Here is a 20,456-nt window from a genome sequence, read left to right as displayed (position 1 = left end):
GGGTCTAAATGCCGTCACCTGAGGCATCCAGGACATATACACACACACTTGCTCTGTGTGTATGTGTGCGTGTGTTTACCTGAGACAGGGTCCCACTAAGCGCTCTGGAACTCACAGAGAACAGTGGTCTACCAGTTTCTACCTCTCCATTGCTGGGATTAAAGGTGTGTGCAACTGTGTCTGAATGGTCTGCATCTGAGACCTAGTCCTTGGCTGTTCTCAGCACTGACACTGGGAGCTCATCCAGTGGCTGCTGGATTAAGGTAAAGCTTCCAAGGCGAGAGGATGACCTCGCAGCCCCACACTGCCCCCTCCGGCCACAGCATTCTTGGGAGTATGGACCATCTATGGTCCTTGGCTGGGGAAGTCAGAACTAGAGTGGGTTCACTCTGGTGACACAGGAAGGTGCTGATTGGGGACCGACCTCAGGATACCAGAAGTCCCTTTCAAGCCCTTGGGCTGCAGTGTCTTTTCACAATGGTACATGAGAAACCTCCCCTTCAGCTCAGACAGACAGACAAGCATACATCAGCCTTGTGAGCAGCAAGACAGAGAATCTCCCACCATCACCAGAAAAGGCCCAGGTGCAGGCATCTTTCATTAGTTCATTTAATTTCTGACAACTGTTTCCACACGTTGTGCCATCCTTTGGACCACAGACCCACATCCTCTAAGAAGGCATTTCCTATATAAACATTGGTGCGGGGTGTGCCACACATCCTCAGGATGACAGAACCCTTTGCAAATAAAATTAAAATTGAATCAGAGAAATGATCAGATTTCTCACGTTGGCAAAGATCAGGCACCAGCCTCCTGGCAGCAATTCCTAAGTAGAAGGCAGGGTGAACTGTGACCTCTGGAACAAGGCATGAGATCACGTCTGGGGACCATTAGGCCTGGGAGGCAGGCAGGCAGTGGTGGGCCGAGGGCAAAGGAGGCAGGGCTGCATTGGGGATAGGTTGTCTGGAGGTGAAAACAACTTTCCTATTCTCACAGCCACACTGGACTAGGACCTGGATTTTTTTCTCCTGGTCAAAGTGCCTTCTGAGGTCAGGCTGCCTGATAACCAGAATATTCCTAGTCCCCTGTGACCTTTGTCGGAAGGTGACAGGGTAAAGTCCTATGTGACATGGCTGTCCTGAGCCTGTCAGGATGGGTCCTGGAGTGGGACTCTGCGCAATGGGCAGCACACAGTCACTGTGCACCCCACAGTAGGACAACCATCGCAGTGCAGCTCTTGAGAAGGAATGAGGAGCAGGGACTTTCGCAAGCGGTTTCCTATGGACTGAGTAGCCAAAGTCCAGCTGGCCCCTGGGGAAACAGTGGCTGCTGTTAGACCGGGCCTTCCAGCTGGGCCACGGCCCGCTTCAGGTCTTGCACGATGAGGTCCACGTCAGCCCTGGTGGTGCTGCGGCCCACACTGAGCCGGACTGCATTCCGGGCCACGTCCACAGGAATGCCACAGCTCAGCAGCACTGGGGATGGCCTGCAGAGGAGGGATAGCATCAGCTGCTGCTGACGACATGCTTGCCTTTGTGCTCCTACCTCTCAGCCAGACCCCCAAGCTGAGGATGTGCTGTGTCTACTCAGTGCCTACCCACCTGGCCTACTGACACCACTTGGAGTCCTCCTGTCCCCAAACTCCCTGGCTCAAACATTCCTCCAAGCTTACTCATAGGTAAGGTCTCCCCAACACTCTCCATTTCCCTCTGGTACCCATTTGTGCTTCACCTGGGGAACCACATTGCCTTTTAGCCCTAACACCTTCCTCGCATGCATCTACCAACTATGTTCAATCATGAGCCCTGGCTCCTGGCCTTTCCTGTGTTGGGGTCATGGTAAACATTCTTTAACCATAAACATCTAGTGTTTATTCGGGGGAGCCTGTGTGCCCTCCTCATCTGTACCTACCTCTTGCCCCCTCTCCCCAGCTGGCCTCAGTCTCCTTGCTCCTAAGGAAGCCTCAGCTATCAGGTGCTAGGCTCCGACCATTTTAGGCCCTTTCTCTCTTCTGTGAACCACTGATCCCCTAGAGCCTGGTCCTTGTCCTCCTCTCCCGGTTAGCACAGGGACCATTTGCATGGCCACTGAACTGTCCCACCAGCTCTGGACCTGGTACTGAGGCCTGACTGCTGTCCCAGAGCCAAGGCCATTCATCTATTCACTTGGATCCACAGGGACTCATACCTGTCCCCAGTCAGGAGCAGAACCCTTCTCCCCTGCTGTGAGTCTGCAGTTCAGGGGCTAGGCCCCTGAGTTGCCACTGACCTGAGAGTTGGGTGTAGCTAAAAAATACCTACCGGTCCTCATGATCAGAGTGGCAGGAAGCTCCCACGCTGGCCAGCAGTGTCTGGCACTGTGCAAGGACCATGTACCCTGTGAAGACAACATGTGTCCCCAGATGCGGGACTTGAGCCATCTCCCAGCTCTCCCTGTCTTCTGGCCCTGCTTCCCTGCCACCACCCACTGAATCCCTGTGCAGGCAGAACTCCTGGAAAACCATTTCCTTCGGCTGCAGAAAGGCCAACCTTCTTTTGCCTCTAAGACTGGCTTTGAAATGGCATTCTAGCCAGCTACCTCAAGAGTACTGGGGTTCCTACAGGCTGCCTTGCTTACACGTTTGGTGCTAGGTAATGCTGAGGGTTGCTACCTACTGCTGTGCTCACCCAGGGCACGTTGGGCTCGTCTCACAAGCCTGGGTTAAACCCTAAAACTCCAGAGATGCTGGTGTAGTAAAACCCCAAAATAATGCCTGTCACACTAAATCAACACAGGTCATCCCTAAGCACAGCTGCCCCTGGAAAAGGTGTGTGTGTGGGAGCAGGGGAATAGCTTCCTCCACAGGGGGGTCTGGTGGGGGTGAGAGAGAGAGAGAGAGAGAGAGAGAGAGAGAGAGAGAGAGGGAGATAGAGAAAGAGACAGAGAGAGAGAGAGAGAGGGAGAGAGCGCAAAACTGTTTCCGCTCCTCAAGCATGGGCTTTGGGTTCCATCATGTCCCAACAGGACAGCAGGCTCCTCTATGATCTAGGGAGATGAGGGTAACAACCTCTTCCAAGAAGCCAAGGGCTGGAGAGATGCTTAGTAGCTAAGAGCACTGGCTGCTCTTCCAGAGGTCCTGATCAGTTCCTAGCAGCCACATGGTCTCTCAAAACCATGTATAATGGAATCTTATAACCTGCAGGCATTCATGTAGATAGCTCTCACATACACTAAAACAAACAAACAAATAAATAAATAAAATTTAGCCTGGTAGTGGTGATGCATGCCTTTAATCCCATTTAATCCTAGCATTCAGGAGTCAGAGGTAGGTGTATCTCTGTGAGTTTGAGGCCAGCCTGCTCTACAGAGTGAGTTCCAGACAGCCAGGGCTACACAGAGAAGCCCTGTCTTGAAAGAGGAAGAAGGAAGAGGAAGGGGGAGGAGAAGGACGAAAAGGAAAAAACATCAAAAGCCACCTGCAGATGTGGCTCATGTATTCTTTGGGCCACAAGGTCTGGGAACCGAGAAAGGAGAGCTCATGAATGCTCCCAGGAAGGTGCCAGGCGAACTTGGAATCCTACGCTTTGCCCTCAGCCAGCTGTCACACGGCCTCTGCATCTTCTGGTCTTGACTGAGTGGAAGCAGGCTTGCTTTTCTAGCCTGGACTGATTTTCTTTGGCTTGGCCTGGGCACAGTCTGCTCTTTGCTCCCTGGCTGCACTAACTAGTTGCCCTGGCAAATGTCCCACACCCTGCTAATGTCAACCGCCTTGTGCTGAGAGCAGTCAAGGGCAGGAGCCGGTCCTGGCTCAGACCCAAACCCATGACTCCTCAACATACATGGGGTTCAGGGTAAGACCAATAGTCACCTTGAAGCTGGGACCCCTGGATGGAAAAGTTGCAGGTGTTTGGAAGCCTCTCCACTCCTGGAAACCGGCTGTTCAAATGGACTCTTTTACCAAATTCAGCCTAAAAACAAAAACACCACCACCATACACACACACCCACACACAAGCACACACACAGGCATGCACCCCATGAATTCGTCAGTGATCACGTCAAAGTCTCTCTCTCCCATCAACTGTTCGATAGGTAGACTTTTTTAGACAGAGTCTCAGCATCTGTTTATCTTTACCAGCCGTGCAGTCAGACATGGCGCCTGCAATTAGCACAAGTGAACACACTGAACGTGTTCACCCTTCACACACAGCCACAAGCCTGTGAGAAAGATACAGGGTCCCCATCTGGGATTTCTGCCGCCCTGCTGCCTGCACTGTCCCAGCTAGGACGCCTCCCAGGTGCACAGACAAGGCTGCAGGGCTGGCCTTTTGCCCTCTCACCTCCAGCCTCTCCTCCAGGTAATCCCGGATGTCTCTCATGTGGGCCTCATAAGTCTCACAGTTCTTGCTCACCAGGTCAGCAGCCTGTGGACACAGACACAGGACAGTGTGGGTCTCCAGGGACAGTTGTAAACAGCCTTCCTAGCCTCTGCAGTGTGCTGGCAAGCCCTGCCAGATTGCCCCTTGTGTTCAGCGGGGTCACCACCAGGTACTACCTAAAGACTCCATCCAGGTGTCACAGGCAGAACAGCACACAAAACATAAAGAAATCTCAGCCCCTGAGGAGTGTCACTCCACTGAGGGACAAAACTAAAACAGCAGGCTCACTCCTGAGAAGGAAGTGCACAGGTCCTCAGGCCCTCCAGTGTCCAAAGAGATAGCCATAGGGAAATAGGTGATTCCAGCCGCAGGGAGAAGACAGCATGTCTCCTGGGCAGCTGCCTGCCTTGGTGAAGATCACCCACAGAGGGCCCGCGCTGGCAGAATAGGAATGTAGGTGCCTGGAGGACATGTAATTAGCTCTAGTAAGGGCTGAGATGACCCACTGTGATATGCAAGAGTCATGCTAACTGCTGTACATGAGGCCCACAGAAACTAAGGGCAAGGCTACCTCATCCAGTGCTGTGGGCCAGACACTCGGAGATAAACTGGTACCCCCCCCCCCAGGAAGAAGAAACAGCCACAGCGGATGCCTCAGATCCATGAGGAGGAGCAGGAGCCCTAAGGGGTCTCCCAGCCTTGTGAGTGAGGGCCTAGAAAGTGGGAGACACCTCAGGATGGCAGAAAGTAGAGGGACCTGTATGGTTTGAGATGATTGGCATTAGAGTCGCTATGGCAATACACTCTGGGTGTTTCCAGAAGACTCAGCTTTGGAGGGAAGACCCCACCAGAAGGTTAGCAGCACCATCATGGGCTGGGGTCCTGGGCTGAATAAGGAGAGTGAGCAGAACATGGCGTCCATCTCTCTCTGCTTCCCTCCTGCAGATGCGATGTCACTACCCTTGTGCGACCAAATTCCTGAAGAGTTAGCAGAGGACAGGCTCCAGAGGAGACAGGCCAAGAGTCCCACACCTGACCACGCATCCCACGGCTCGACAGGGACCAGCAGGTCTGACTACCTGCAGTAAGGCCAGCTTTGCCACCTCTCATTCCAGAAGAGACTCAAGGAGTTTCTCCCTTAAAACGATTCTATTATTTAGCACGTGTGTGCAAACGCAAGCGGCACAGTGCTTGCGGAGGTCAGAGGACAAGTATCTGGAGTCAGTTCTGTCTTCTCACCAAGAGGTCTTCAGGGATCAAACTTAGGTCATTAGGCTGGATGCCTTTACCACAGAGCCACCTCACTGGCCTGGGTTTTTCCTTTTAACTGCTAAGCAGGAGTTACTTGCCTTCCCATATCCTCCTGCCTCACCTCCCTCGGACTGAGACTACAAGAGTGCACCAACCACACCTGGCTCTGGTTCTCCAGCCCCACTAAGGAAATTCCAGGCTTTCTGTCGTCAGTACACTCTTGTTGTCATGGTACCTGCCCTCGGTCAGCAGACTTACCTTCCCAAGGCCAGCAATCATGGGTGTGTTCTCGGTCCTGCAGGAGACAAGGCATGGTGCAGTGTAAGAAAGCTTGCTAAACACGGAACATGCAGGCATTCATTGCTCTGTGCCTGACGGTAGATGGGATGTGGCCAGCTGTTTAAAGTTCCTGTAGCCTTGATTTCCCTGCTATGATGGGCCAGAACCTGGAACTGTGAGGTCAGATAAATCCTTTCTTCCGAGTTACGCATTTATGTATGTATGTATGTATGTATGTATGTATGTATTTTTATATGTATGTATGTATGTCTGTATGTATGTATGTACTGGGGTATTTTACAGCAGAGATGAAGCAAGGGCAACTCTAACTCTAGATGTTGTCTCATCTGTCAAAGAACATAGTTTCAAGACCAGTGGGCAGCTGGTCTTTTTGTAGTAAAGCTGTTCGCAAAGCAACTGTTAAATGTATGTGAGATTCTCCTGTGTGCACACGTGAGTGCATGTGTGCGTTCATGTGGAGGCCAGGTGTTGATTCAGGTGCCTTCCACCTGACAGGGTCTCGCTGAACCTGGTGCTCACTGACTGATGGGACCAGCTAGTCAGTGAGTTCTGGGGGTCCACCCCCCAGCACTAAAGAGAATCCAGCAGATTTTACACAAGCACTTTCCTGACTGAGCCATCTCCTCAGGCCAACAAAGCTTCACCTTTGACAAAATCCAACTCACCCAGGTTTTCTTTAATGAGTGACTTGGACCTTGCTGCCTTGCCTGGGCCCCAGCACGTTCCCATCTTTTCTTTCCCTTCCCTAATGTAGGTTTCATATTTTACGTTCTGCGTTTAAACGATTTTGAGACAATGCCTGGTGTACTAGGTGTAAGGCTCACGTGTTTGCCCATGACGGTCTTTTGGTTCTGCAGAATTCTGTTTGCTAACAGAAGATAACTACTTTCCCACACAGACTCATGAGAGACGTTGGTTTACTTCTATCTTTGCCTGTGGTATGGGCTTAACACTGACGTAATAAAATGAACCGGAAGTTCCTTCTGACAGTGAAATGGCACCATCAAAAGCTGGCTTTCCACCATCAACCTCATGTACTTGTATGTCACCTGAGTGCTTCTACAGTGTCCCTGCTCTATGTGCTGGGAGTTTTAAAAAGAACTGCGTGTCTTCACTGCGTCGGGTCTTCTCATGAGCACAGGAAGTCACTTGTTGACACCCCCTGGGTCTCAGCATACAATTCCTAAACCTTCTAGTGGGCTTGTACCTGAGGATCTTTCACTGTAAATGAAGTTTTTAATATCTACCTGTTCGCTACTAGTATACACACACATTCAGACAGCCTCCCCTTATACTGAGACCTCATTTGGTCTACAAGTGCTCTCCTTGGAGGCTCTGCACAGGCAGCCTGTGCTCTGACCTGGGGCAGCTCATGATTCCACTGTTTCCTTTTCCTGCCTGTCTAGAACTTGCAGCAGTGTGGAAGTAGCAGGCGGACAGTGGACTTCACCTGCTGTTTCAGTCACATGACAACTGCCGGGTCACAGCAGCGAGACCTCCCCCCCGCTTCCCTTCAGCCTACCATTTGAGAGCTTTGTTTAAAACATGAATTGGAGTTGATTCTGCCAGATGTGTTTTTCGGCATCAAATGAGACAATTGTGTGATTTTCTTTACTCGTGAGTGTGTTGGCACAGTGGATTACACTGGTGGTTTTGACCCTGACCAGCCTTCCACCTGGTGCTGGCGTCAGGTGACACCAGCTCTGCAGAAACCCCAATGTCCCGTTCTCTTCTTTTCTGGAAAAGAACGAACAGGTATCCCTTAGACAGCTGACAGAATCTAGTTAGAGCCATCCAGGGATGGAGATCTCTTTCGGGGAGTTTTAAAGCTAGATCACATTTCCAAAGAGTCATGGTGCCAGTCTAGTGATCTACCAGTGACCATGGGCTGCCTGTGGCATTCCTTCCTTCCTGAGCTCTGACGACTGCAGGGTCTCATGTGATACGTCACTCCTGGTTGGGGTGTTTCTCCTTTCCTCTTTGTCACTCTTCCTAGATAGTCGCCAATTTGGGGTTTTTTGGATTTTTTTTTGGACAAGGTAGCCTGAGCTGTCCATGTAGCTGGGGTTATCCTTGAACTCCTCGTTCTTCTGTTACTACCTCCCAAGCATGAGGATTACAGGGTTTGTCATTTGTTTTAAATAATACCTCTTGGCTTCATTGATGTTTTCCTGGCTGCAATTTCTTACACTTCCAGGGCTCATTTTCCTCTCTGCTTTCTGGTTCTTAATACAGGAGCTTGGGCCCTGACTTTGGTTTTCTTCTTCCCTAACAGTGGTTTAGGACCCACTTCCCTTCCAGCCCTGTAGCCACAGCAACTAAACTGCTTTCACTTTCATTCAGCTCATTCCCTTGATCGTCCTCCACCTGGGACTCTCCCTTGTTTAGCCCTGTGCTTCTGGTTTGCAGTTGTTTGGGGATTTTTCCATTCTCTGTAATTTGCTTCAGGCACCAGTGCTGGGTAGCTAGAGAGAAAACATTGAGGTCTGCTTGAAGGAGGGCAAGTGATCCCAGCTCCCAGGGCTATAGTCGGGTGGAGAGGTCCCCACGTGACTCCGGGTGATGAAGCATGTTGGCCAAAGCTCTAGTGGATCAAGCCACTGTTGAGAGAGCAGTCCTGATGTTTCCAGCTGTAACTGTGAGGTTTGCCCCTCCTCCTTCCTCTCTGGAGAGTAAACCAGTAAACTGGGGACTCAGGAATGCCTGACACACTCACACTGAGCTCTTGGCCAGCTGTTTCTTCTTTCACTTCCATCTGCTCTTCGTGCAGTGCTGTCCGCTGTCCGTCACTGCAATGTGCTCCTTGGTAGAGGGAGCTTCTGCCACGTGCACACCGTGTCTTCTCTGCATGTACTCTGGAGTCCACTGCAGCTAGGATTAGAAGGCCGCGCCTGCTTCCCTCTCTGCTCCCCTTTACTTTCAGGCAGTCTCTCTTGATATATTTGAAGTGTCTTTTAGAAAAGGATCTAAGTTTTGTGTAGACGTGCGTCTGAGGGTGGGGTGGTGGGGTACCTGTCCATGAGTGTAGGTGCCTCAGAAGCTAGAAGAGAGCCCCAGATCTCCTGGAGCTGGAGTTGCAGATGGTTGTAATCCAGTCAAGTTTGTTGGGGCTGGGAACAGAATTTGAGTCTTCTCCAAGAACAGCAAGTGCTTTTCACAGATAGGCGATCTCTCCAGCCCATAATTCTTTTTTTTAATGTGTGGTGTTTAAACTATTTACATCTGACATTATTATTGAAATCTAGAATCTCCTAAGGATGGGACTCTGCATGCCTGGAGAGATTTTTTTTTACATTAGTTGAGGTGGGAAGGCATGCCCACTGTGGGCGGCACCATTCCCTGGCTGGGATCCTGGACTGTGAATGTGGAGAAAGGAAGCAGAGCAGCAGCATGCAGTCATCACTCTGCTTCCTGGTTGAGGATGTACCATAACAGATTCCCGCTTCCTGAACTTCTCACCATGATGGATTGCGTGAACCCTTGAACTGAGTCAGGAGAAACCCTTCCTTCCTCCAGCCGCTTTTGACAAAGTGTTTTTATCACAGTGACAAGAAAATAAACTAAGGCAGCAGCGCTTGAACTTGCTTTGCCCCATTTTTTTTGTGGCTCTACCCAAACCACAGCCTTGTGTATTCTAGGTGAGTATCCTACCACTGAGCTATACTTTCAAGCCCTCCTGTTTGCTTTTGGGAGTGTTTCACATTTAAATGTCTTGGCGTACATTTCTTTGGGTTTATCCTGGCTTTTTGCTTGTTTGCTCTGTGCATCTAGCTTTCTGTATCTGTGCTTACGCTTTTTACTACATTTGAGGCTGGTTAACTATCATTATCTTCATCATCATCATTTTGGTTTTGATTTGTTTTTAAAGACAGGGTCCCCACAAGAGACTGCAGATCTGAGTCCCACTGTAGAATCCAATCAGTAGGACCGATTCTGGTTTGGGGTGATGTGGACTGCGCTTCTGAGAGAGAAATGGCGAAATGTTGCTGACTTGACTGAGGGGAGTGTTTGGCCAGCCAGACAGAAGCTTGTGGACTTTCAACCTTACCCTGGCCTGAAATTCCGCTCTTGTCCACCTCCAAACAGCATGGGGTACAGGGGGGTAAGTTTACCGACCCCTCGTACATACAGAGCACCGATCCTGGGGCCGTAGAACTGGAAAGGAAAACCAGCCATTTACTCACTGGGAGCTGCCTGATGACCCGCTCCATTGTATCTGAGGGTGAAGCACAAAGTGCTGGGGGGCAGGGGGCTCTGGGGGAGCATGCTCTTGCTGTTTCCTTGTGGCCCAGGCTGCCTTTCTGCTTTCTCATACTTTGGTGTATGAGAGTCACAAGAGCAGACGCTGGATTCCTGCTCCAGTCCTATGTTGGGAGGCCCACACATGACACAACAGGATTGGGAAGGAAGGGGCCATATGGCTTTTCCTGCATTCCATACCTCCTAGGGGTAAGAGGCAAAAGGTTGAGTGTCACAGCATCAAGCCAGCTTGTGTGCTCCTTTAGGGACCGGCTAAGAACTGTGCTGCCAAACAAAGCACAGAACGCCTCGGTCCTTGTCAGCTGCCAGAACCTTCTTGCTGAGAAGTCATAGTTCAGTCAAGTTAGAGGAAGCAACAGTTTCCAGGACCCATCTTTTCTAAGCTGGCAGGGTCCACCATGGGAGCACATGAGTCCTCTGCGTCAGTTTCCCCGGCAACCAGCACTTGCTGTGTACCAAACCCACTGCTATCAGTCCTCCACAGAACCCGTAGCTGTGTCCGTCAATGGCTCCATGTGGGTTGGGGCACCCTGCTATCTGCGTCACTGTCTGTCAGATGTCAGTCATCCTAGCTGTTACTGGTGCCGTAACACACATGCACCGAAAGCTCTCAGGGGCAAAGCCCTTCTTGAGTTGTCACAGCATCTCAGCAGCACCTGGTCCCTGACAGGCAACTGGAGCTCACCGGATGACAACAGTGACATATTTGGTCATGGACAGCGGTGCTGAGGGCTCCACTCTGCCATGGCTGTTAGGTCAATATGGAGGGAAGGAAGCCTGTGCAAACATACCTTATGCCCCACAATGGTCAGGAAGTCCACGCCCAGATCCTCGACATCTACTCGTCTCTTCCCTAGTGCTTGAGCGGCGTCCGTGTGCACCAGAACTTGGGGCAGCCCCGAGGCAGCCCGGATCTGGTTCAAGGCTTTAATGCGACGACTGATCTCGGAGACAGGCTGAGGCAAGAAGAGGCAAGCAGAGGAATGAGTGTGTGGCTCCGACTTGATGGGGGTAGAATGAGTTGCCAAGGGCCAAGCTGAGCCATGGAGTCAAGGACAGGCCGATGGAAGACAGGTGGAAATACCCACGTCAAGCACATCCTTCCCTGGGGCCCCCCTGAAAAGGAAAAGGCCGGCTCACCATGATGACGCCGGTCTCGTTATTGGCTAACATGATGGTCACAAGGCATGTGGTGGGACGGACGGCTGCCAGGACATCCTCCACCTCTGCCTGCCCGTTCGCCTTCGACACTGGGACAAAAGTGACCTCTGCAATGCAAACCATATATACTAAGGTTAGCCATGCAAATTACGCCACAATTATACAAAATAGCCAAAACAGCTTGAGAAGATGCTAGGCACCAAAAGACCACTGAGGTACAGCCCGTGATGGTGACAGTGACAGAAGAGACAGAGAAGAAGCTCTGGCAGGGACAAAAGGCTGCCGATGGTAGTGTCTGGTGGTGCCATTGACCTGGAAAGAAAGGCTATAAGGTTAACCAAGTCTACCCAAGAATCTGTCAAATACGGTTTCCAGACAGGGTCTCTCTATGTATCTCTGGCTGCCCTTGAACTAGCTCTGTAGACCAGGCTGGCCTTGAACTAACAGAGGTTAGCCTGACTCTGCTTCCTGAGTGCTGGGGTTAAAGGCATGCACCACCACCACTCGGATCAAATTTGGCTTCTGTGTGACCCAGCAGTTCTGACCCAACTACCCACACAAGGCTCTCCCTAAGGAGCTTATACAGCAGTACACGCAACAGCTGGAAGTAAGAACAGTGGGAACAGCCATCAGCCTCTGAATAGGCCAATACGATTCAGTACACACGTCTGCAGGGTGCGTGAACCGGGTTCTGAGTGCCTTTCTGTCCCTTCACTGAGGTCCAGGACAGTCCCCTTGGTCACTAACCTGCCATTTGGTCTTCCACCAGGTGCTCCAGGGGCAGCCGGATGGAGTCATGTTCCACCGTGCAAGTGATAAAATGGGGCTTGGTCCCCTCCTCAGGGCTGTGCCGGTCAACCACGTGCCCCTTCAGAGTCTGCTGCTCATGGAAGCATCTCACCATAGAGTGGATTACCAAATTATTGGACTGTGGAGACACAGCAGAGAGAGAGCCTTCACCAGAGCTGCCAGCCGGGAGAGGAAGCGCTCACGCACTGCTCTTCTTCCTGCCGAACACGGCAAACGGAAAAGGCCAGAGAAAACCAACCTCCTGACAGGTTTGCTCCTTCAAAAGCTTCCAAACTCTAAAAACTCTAAAGCTCACTTCAAGTGTACCTATTTTATTAGTAAGCCCTATCTTTCATATTTCATAAAGCTGACAGGAAGGAGAATTCCACCCCAGGTTGGAGGAACACAAGCTGGGGGTGGGGGACACATGCACAAATATAAGTAAGATGAAAGAAAAAAAACCTTAGAAATCAAATTAAAATTAAAATACATCCCTGCCTCAGGGGAGCATGTTACTCCTCAGTACTTGGCCCCAGATCATGGCCAGGAGAACCAGCTGGGCAGCAGGAGGAGATGGCTTCTCCTGGGAATCCGCAGCCTGGCTGCATACTCAGCCTACCTTGGAGGTTTTTTCTCACCTGAGCCTGTGACTCACCTGTTCTGCCTCTGGGGACATTATTCCCAGTTAGCTCTACTGATCACACTTCTGCCCGGGTCAGGCTCAGGCGAGGCCTGGAAGGTAGAAAGCACCGGGGTTTCCCTTGAGCTGTACCTGCGCTCAAGCCTCTGCCTCATGGCTGACTGTGTTATCCCCCTGTGAGTTGTGTGAGTCCCCTAGTTTGTCCTAGCTGCTGGGTGTTTGTCATTTGTCACCTCTGTGAGATAAACACCTTTTCCAAATGCTTTCTGACTTTCCTCAAAGTGTTCTCTGATGGCTCAAAGTTTTTCTGTTATTTTTTGCTGTGACAGAATTGAGTGTCTTCCTGGTTTATTTTGGCTCAAGTTTGTGATCTTCCGGCCTCACTGCCCAACTGAGTGTCCTCTCCTTTGAGAAATCCTTCATTGTCTGACACTACTGAGATGCTGAGGCAGCAGCTAAGAGCTTTCTAACGTCGCTTCTTGGTCTATCTCTGCTGAGAAGCAGAAGCGGACTCTGGGCTCTGTGTCCAGCAGGGTTCCCTGGGACCCACCCACTCAGTCACATGACATCCTTATGGTCTACTACTGTGCCAACAACGGCTGTCCAGACCTGTCCTTAGCAGGCAAAATATGTGGCCACCTAGTCACATGGCAAGCGTCTGCAGTGACACACTGTCTCTGGCCAAGTGTCTATCCTTGCCAAAGCTGTCTGCCTAGTTATGGGAGCTCTTAGAGACAGGGTCTGGAAAGTGTCCGGCCTTCTCTTATTGGTCTCTTAATCTTCCAGAAGTCTTGACTCTTAGCTTCCACATGAGTTCATTAGTGAGAGTCCATTGTCAGAATTTTGACAGTGGCTACACTGAGTCAGCAGATTTGTTTAAGAGAACCAAGTCCTCAGGTCTGTAAGTGCTACGTGTGACCCTTCACCCAGAGCTTCTTAGGAGGCCCTAGGAAACATCTCTCACCTCCCTGGGAGGTCTCAGCAGTTCTTTTCTACTGGATCTGTCTCCTAAGTTTTATGTCCTGGTAAATGCCTATTACAGACCAAAACAAAGCAAGCAAACAAACAACCCAATTCACTTTTAGTGTAAAAAACTGCTGTGGAAGTAGCCTGTGATTCACAGCAACAAACTGTCCCTGAGCTTTTCAGTATCTTCATTCTAGGTTTCTTTCTAATGCATTCCATCAACTTAAAACTGAGCTGCATTGAGACAGATGAAGTCTCAAACTCAGTGACACACACAACGTAGCTGGAAATCACATGGGAGTCCCAGCACAATAGGAGGGAGAAAGCCTGAGCACCACCCCACCCCACCTCACCCCACCCGTGCCTTCCGGCTCAGCAAGCTTTACCTCGGTGCCCCCAGAAGTGAAGATGATGTCCTGGGGCTTTCCCCCTATCATCTTGGCCAGGCTCACTCGAGCTGTGTTTATAATGTCCTTGGCTTTCCTACCTTGAAAGACAAACAATATGTTCATTACTAGCAATTCCACATCTAACAGGGTAACTACAAAAGGGAGGTTCAGAACCACAGAAGTAAGCCCAACAGAACGTGAGACTTCACACACCCAGCCACCAGTGCCTTAAATCACAATGCAGGTCAGCCTTGGGAGACACAAGAAGAAGGTGGAGCACATTAGGTGTCCTAGCTGCTGCCCAGTTGCACTGGACAGCGTGTCAGAGGCTCTATGGGGCTCTCAAAAAAAAAAAAAAAAAAAAAAAAAAAACCACCAGTGGTCCTTACAGTGGATGCTGGGTCCAGACCAGCTTCCCCATGCTGCCCACTCATTTGGCCAGAACCCCTCCCCTCCTCAGCTCACTTCCAGATGTTGTTGGCTGTTATGAGCAAGGTCACATCTGGAGAGCACTCAAACTCTTCCCACAGAACCTCAGCACAAGTTGCTGTAGATTTGAAAACTGAACACTGTGAAACACTGAAACATCTGAGATGAGCTGGGGTGGTGGTGCACGCTTTTCATCCCAGCACTCGGGAGGCAGAAGCAGGTAGAGCTCTGTGAATTTGAGGCAGGCTTGGGCTACGGAGTAAGTTCCAGGAAGCCAGAGCTACAGAGTGAGATCCTGTCTGTCTTGAAAACAGGCAGAAATCTGTGATTCGTGATTTTCATTTTTCTTTCCCTTCTTGGCGTTTCTTTTCAAATATCAGCAGTGTCACCAGGCCAGCAATAGTCTCTCACTGTGTGCCCAGCTTCCCAGTTACCCTTAACCTTCTTGGCCTTCTCTGGTGTATCCTCTCAGAAGTCTCACTACACTATAGTGGTCAGTAGACAGAAGGCAATGTCCAGAAGTAAGGCAACAGACAAGTTAATGAGTGACTGGTTTGGAAAGTCTGTGGCACTCAGTTGCTGAGATCGTTCAATATCAACTGCTGTGGGACCCACCAAATCCCTGTAGGAGGGACATAGGTACTAGTAAGACCTGGGGCTAACCACCTGTGTGACAGATGCGTTAGCATGGGCCATTTTAAGTCCCCTGGCTGGCACTCAGTTCCAAATAAACCACCATTAATGTGGTTTGTCTCACCCTAACTACACAGCGCAGGGCTGGGTTCAGGGCCCTTGCATTCTGCTGATAAACATTGACTAGGAAGCCAAAGCATGGTTAGCCTCCAAGCCTGTAGAAAAATGTGCAACGCTTTCTTTTAACTACTTACTTGAAGCAAATTATCATCCAAAAATGCAAATTTAAAGCTCTACATTACAAAGGCAAACAAGAAAGAAATTATATAAGCCCGGTAGTGGTGGTGCATGCCTTTAATCCCAGCACTTGGGCGGCAGAAGCAGGAGGAACTCTGGGAGTCTGAGGCCAGCCTGCTCTACAGGGTGAGTTCCAGGATGGCCAGGGTTACACAGAGAAACTTTGTCTCAACAAAACAAAACAAAAAAAGAAAGAATGTTATACAACCCAAGCAACAAATTAATGTTCCTTTTTTCAAATTTATTTTAGCTTATTTTGCATGTATGTGTGCATGTGTATTTGCTGTGTTGTGCATGTTTATTTGCATGTGTATGTGTTGTGTTGTACATGCATATTTGCATGTTTGGGTGCTTATGCACGTGGAAACCAAAAGTTGAGTAACTTCCTTGGTGCTTTGTGTTACTGGGAGTCTCCTGCAAAACCTGAGGCAGGATCTGGAACCTGTAGACTTCCTAACCTAGCTAGTCAGCTTGTCCTGGGGGTTCCCTCTCTGCCTCAAGGGTGCTGGGATTACCTGCTGCCATGACTGCTTGGCTTTTGCCCAGGTTCTGTGGACCGGAACTCAGATCTTCACACAGTCTATCAAGTGCTTTTCCCACTGAGATTGTCTCAGCTGCTACTTTCCTTTTTGGAAAAGGTCAAGATACACACATAGACTCGATCCTGAAAAGCACATCACCAAAATGCATGGAGATAAGACTGCTGGTTGCAGAAAAGATGTTTTCGTAGGTGCAGGCTTATAAACAGACCTCAGTGAGATCTGTTTCTTGTGAGGAAGGGTAGCAGGTGATAGTTGAAAGTTACAGCCATCAGGGTGACAGCAAGACTCCAGATACAATCAAGGACTTTTCAGGAAAAAATTCCAAAAATGACTGCTCAAGATATGTTTCATCTGAGGAAGAAAGAACTGGGTCATGTATGTTGTCCTCTGACATGCACATGAGTGCCGTGCACTGTGCATATGGCTGAGTTTGTGGGGAAAATCTGTCAGATGTGCAGCTCCTAGCTGGGGTACCATACAGGACCAGAAGAACTTTAAGAATCAAGTCAGACACACAATTGTAGCATGATGCTAATTTATATAGAAGACGCTGTGTAGACTTTAGTGACACAATGCTTAAAGATTAAAATGCAATTATTTTGTCTCACTCTTTTAAAGTGTGCTCTAAAAAAACTCTTGGGAATTCTGTTAAGCAATATGGGCATTGTACTAATTTTAAAGATGAAAGAAAAAAGAAAGTCCACTCCAACCCCAAACAAAGCCATCTATCTCATGTAAGCATACACTTTATTCTCTCTCTCTCTCTCTCTCTCTCTCTCTCTCTCTCTCTCTCTCTCTTTCTCTCTCTCGTTTGTTCTTGTTTTTTTTTTTTTTTTAGACAGTGTTTCTCAATGTATGTAGCACAGTCCTGGAACTCACTCTGTAGACCTAGCTGGCCTTGAACTCACAGAGAGCACTCTGCCTCTGAGTTCTGGGATTAAAGGCAGGCACCTCCAAGCCAGGCTAGGATACACTTTGTCTTAGAGGCCTCTGGTTCCCTTTCTTGTCATGGATTCTAGATTACCTGCCACATATGAGCTGCTGGGGTTTCCCCAGGCTTCCTTCATGGCCTCTGTCACAGCTTGGATGACTTCGGGCTCTAGAGGTGTGGTGGCATTGTAGTCCATATAGACCTTCCTGGAAGAAAGAGAACAGCCGGTAAAGGGGGTGGAGGTGGAGGCAGGGTGGAGGCAGTAACACTCTTTTGGGGGCTTTTGCATCCAGAGCGAAGGCCCAGGTAGGACATCAGGCTTCAGCTCTCCCTGTCCTCCCTCCTGATGGGACACTCAGTTCCAGTCACCCAGTAAGATGGTCATCATCTCTCCTAGCACAAGGAAGACTGACGGCTGGAGGCCAGATCTGCGGCCCAACTCCAGGAAGAGAGGGGGAAGGAACTGTCGATAGTTAGGGAGCCCCACATTTCCTTGGGGGAATTTCCCAACAACTTGGAAACATCTGTTCCTGTGAGTCCTCCAGGATAAGGCCTCTAGGAGCCCTGCCCTCAGTGTCTTTGCAGTAGGATTTTTAAGCTGTCCCCGCCTTGGCTTTCACCAGACAGGCCTCTCCCTGGGGCATTTGCATTTTCATTTTTCCTTGATTCCCCCCCCCTAAACTTTTTAAAGTCTGTGCTTCAACACATCTGCTAGGGCGAGGCTCCACGGTTCTATTAGAAACTGCAGGCCTCAGCTTGCCCCCCCCCCCCTTCCCCTGTGGCTCCATCCATCATCTGACCCGTGTCACATGCTTAGGTCCTCTCTAGGGAGCAAGTGATGAGTAGTTCCAGGAACAAGCGGCTTTGTCTTCCCACGGGGGTTTCATCCACAGGATAGAGTACAAAACCCCAGAGACCCTCACTAAGGAGAGTTATCTGCCCGTGCTCACCAGGATCACAGGCCTTCAGAAATCTCTATGGTAGGCAATCAGGTCTGAAAATAGCCAGTGTTCAAGCCAATGCACTGTGAGCCCGAACACAACGCCCATCTATGCCCACAGGAGCACCACAGAACAGGCAGGGAGAAGCTTAGATCTCCTGCCTTTGCTTTAAGTCCCAGAGTCACCTGACCTTGCAGTGCTTGGGGCCATGAAAGGTGTACCTGACCACCCTGGGGCTGGAAGTCTGCACACCCACAGGTCTGCTGGGTGACTGTGGTTTTCCCGGCTGTAGCTTGGCTGGACAGTTTTATGGTTTGCATTTTATCAGCGATTGACTCTGTTATTAGCTGCTTCCTAGAGAAAGTGAAACTACTTAATGGATGTCTAGTGAAGGCTCAAGCCGCCAGGTTTAGGCTTTATGAGATAGGTTCTCACTGTGTAATCCAGGCTGGCCTCCAAATCACAATCCTCCAGTCTTGGGCCCCGAAGTTCCACCACATCCAGCGACACTCAAATTCTTAAAGAGAGACAGATATCGAGAGGGGGGGGGGGGGCAAACTAACCCAGGTGGGAGGAGGCAGGAGTAGCCTGGACTACATAGCGAGGCCTTGTGAGGCTGGGGTGGAGAAGGGACAGGGAGACAGAAAAAAAAGAGATTGGGGTGGGGAGTAGGTTTTTGGTATGACACATTCCCGGGTGGGAGAGGGCTGAACCAGGACCGGCACACCACCCCTGCTCCTTGAGCGCCAAGGGAGGAGGTCCTGCAGCCCGGTGGACAGCAAGAGAATGTAGGTCTCCTCCCACCACCGCCACCACCCTCGCTGTCACCCGTCCGGGTGCCCCTAAGGCTCCCTCCCTAAAGTCCACTTTTCACCGCAGGGCGGTCAAATGGGCCCCAGAGATCGTCCCCAAAGTTCTCCCCTGTCCCACAGCCACGCTGCCCTAGTCTCTAACACGCAGCGATTCTTGTAAAATGCAGGTAATTGCGATTTTGCTGTCAGCTTCAGCCTAATTCCTGGGAAGGAGCCCGAAACACGGGAGGATGATGCGGCCACACTCCGCACAGTTGTCACCCGCGGGCTCCTTTATACCCTAGGCTTCAGCGGTAGTCTGTTCTCTCCTGGGTCGTGTGGCCGGACGCGTCTACGTGTCCCTGGGACTCCTTCCCTCCGCCTCACCATACCCTCACTGAGGTCCCCCAAATGTCCCCAGGCCTTGCGGGCTTCCCGGAGGGAGCGCACCTGTTGGGCGGGCTCTCCATACTGCCCCGCGCGCCATTCTGCGCCGCGTCCATCCCCCTGATCGCCGGCTGGTCACCCCAAGCCTGAGCACCCCGAAGTCTCTGACGGGGCGGAGCCTCAGCTTTCCGAGTATCCGCATTGGCTGCGCGCCGTGCTTCGGCCAATCTGCGAGCCGCACGGGCCCTGCCTCCGCCCCTGACTGGTTGATTGGTCATGCGGGGTCAGGTGGCAGTGGGGCGGAGCTGGAGACTGCCTTAGTAGGGACACCGCTCAGCCGGCCCTACCTAACCGGCCTCCAGCAAAAGCGCGCGCCGCTCTGTGTGTGTGATCTGAGTGCTCCAGCTACTGGCACCGTGCCCTGGAAACCCGCCTCCCTGAGCTGTCACCAGTGACAGAAGGGCCAGCGACTTTACCTGTCGCCGCAAAGTTGGTGGAAGAAATATCGCTAGGATGCGCGGTGCAATGAGAGGCACCGCAGCCGCCTAGACTGAGCCCCAGGAAGGGTTGAAAGCCAGTGCTTGCAGACCTAAGTGCTCGCTAGACATAGGATTCCCCTGATCCACCTTTCCGGATGATTTAATTGCGTGAAATTAGAAAGTCGTGCGTTGATACTTTTGAGGCGTTCTGGCTCAGAGGGCATGAGCTAAGCAGAACTGTCGAAAGTCTGGAAGGACAAAGGCCCCAAACCCACACAGCAAACAGCTCACATCTGTAAATCCAGGTCGAAGGGATCTGGTGGCTTCTTTTGGCCTTTACAGTCACCACGCATGCACATGGTGCTTATATGTAAGTGCAGACAAATACATTCACATGCAGACTCATATACATTAAAGTCCTTTTTAAAAATGAAAGGTGTAAAGCAGGGCGGGGTAGCAACAAGTCTTTAGTCCCATCCCTCCAAAGGCATAGACTGGCCGATCTCTGTGAGTTCGAGGCCAGCTTGGTCTACAAAGTGAGTTCTGAACGTGTGTTTTTAAGTGTCTCATTCAATCTGAAACCCACCCATCCTCGTCAGCACTCAGAACTGAAGATCTGTCTGCTTAGCTGAGCGATGGTTAAGTGGTGCTGAGCTGACCGCATCCTCTAAGAAACTAGGCTCCGGCTCCAGCTTCCCTTTTTCTCAGATTGTCATCTTTATTTTAGATGATCTGGACCATTCTGGGCAGGTTTTGTTTTTACTTATAACATTGACTACTTTGTTATCACACAACAGCCACGTTTTTACACACTTGTACCAGATCTCTGTGATAGTTTAACACATCCTAGTAATTCTTGATGTTATATCAGACACTATGATGACATACATCTTATCTTTCATCTCATGGCTTG

General features: G+C 50.5%; 1 protein-coding gene across 2 annotated transcripts; it reads right to left on the bottom strand.

Annotated features, from left to right (window-relative positions):
* Positions 1-605: 605 nt before the first annotated feature.
* Positions 606-19,249, bottom strand: SCLY (selenocysteine lyase). 2 transcript variants are annotated; one of them, XM_080932753.1, is made up of 12 exons: positions 19,128-19,249; positions 17,039-17,151; positions 14,111-14,211; positions 12,077-12,257; positions 11,309-11,436; positions 10,960-11,124; positions 9,957-10,063; positions 5,867-5,903; positions 4,319-4,402; positions 3,848-3,947; positions 2,301-2,376; positions 606-1,486 (listed from the first exon to the last, which is right to left on the bottom strand). In XM_080932753.1, exons 1-12 carry the CDS (start codon positions 19,178-19,180, stop codon positions 1,333-1,335), a joined length of 1,299 nt encoding a protein of 432 aa, XP_080788879.1. In that variant the 5' UTR covers positions 19,181-19,249; the 3' UTR covers positions 606-1,332. The 2 variants fall into 2 exon arrangements, with proteins under 2 accessions (XP_080788879.1, XP_080788880.1); XM_080932754.1 differs by lacking the exon at positions 3,848-3,947 and having other exon boundaries at positions 1,334-1,486.
* Between the last annotated feature and the right edge of the window lie 1,207 nt (positions 19,250-20,456).

The sequence above is a fragment of the Micromys minutus genome, assembly GCF_963924665.1.
Source record: "Micromys minutus genome assembly, chromosome: 19".
In the NCBI taxonomy this organism is placed as follows: domain Eukaryota; kingdom Metazoa; phylum Chordata; class Mammalia; order Rodentia; family Muridae; genus Micromys; species Micromys minutus.
The sequence above is the reverse complement of the archived record's forward strand: the minus strand, read 5'-3'. Positions and strand labels throughout refer to the sequence as shown.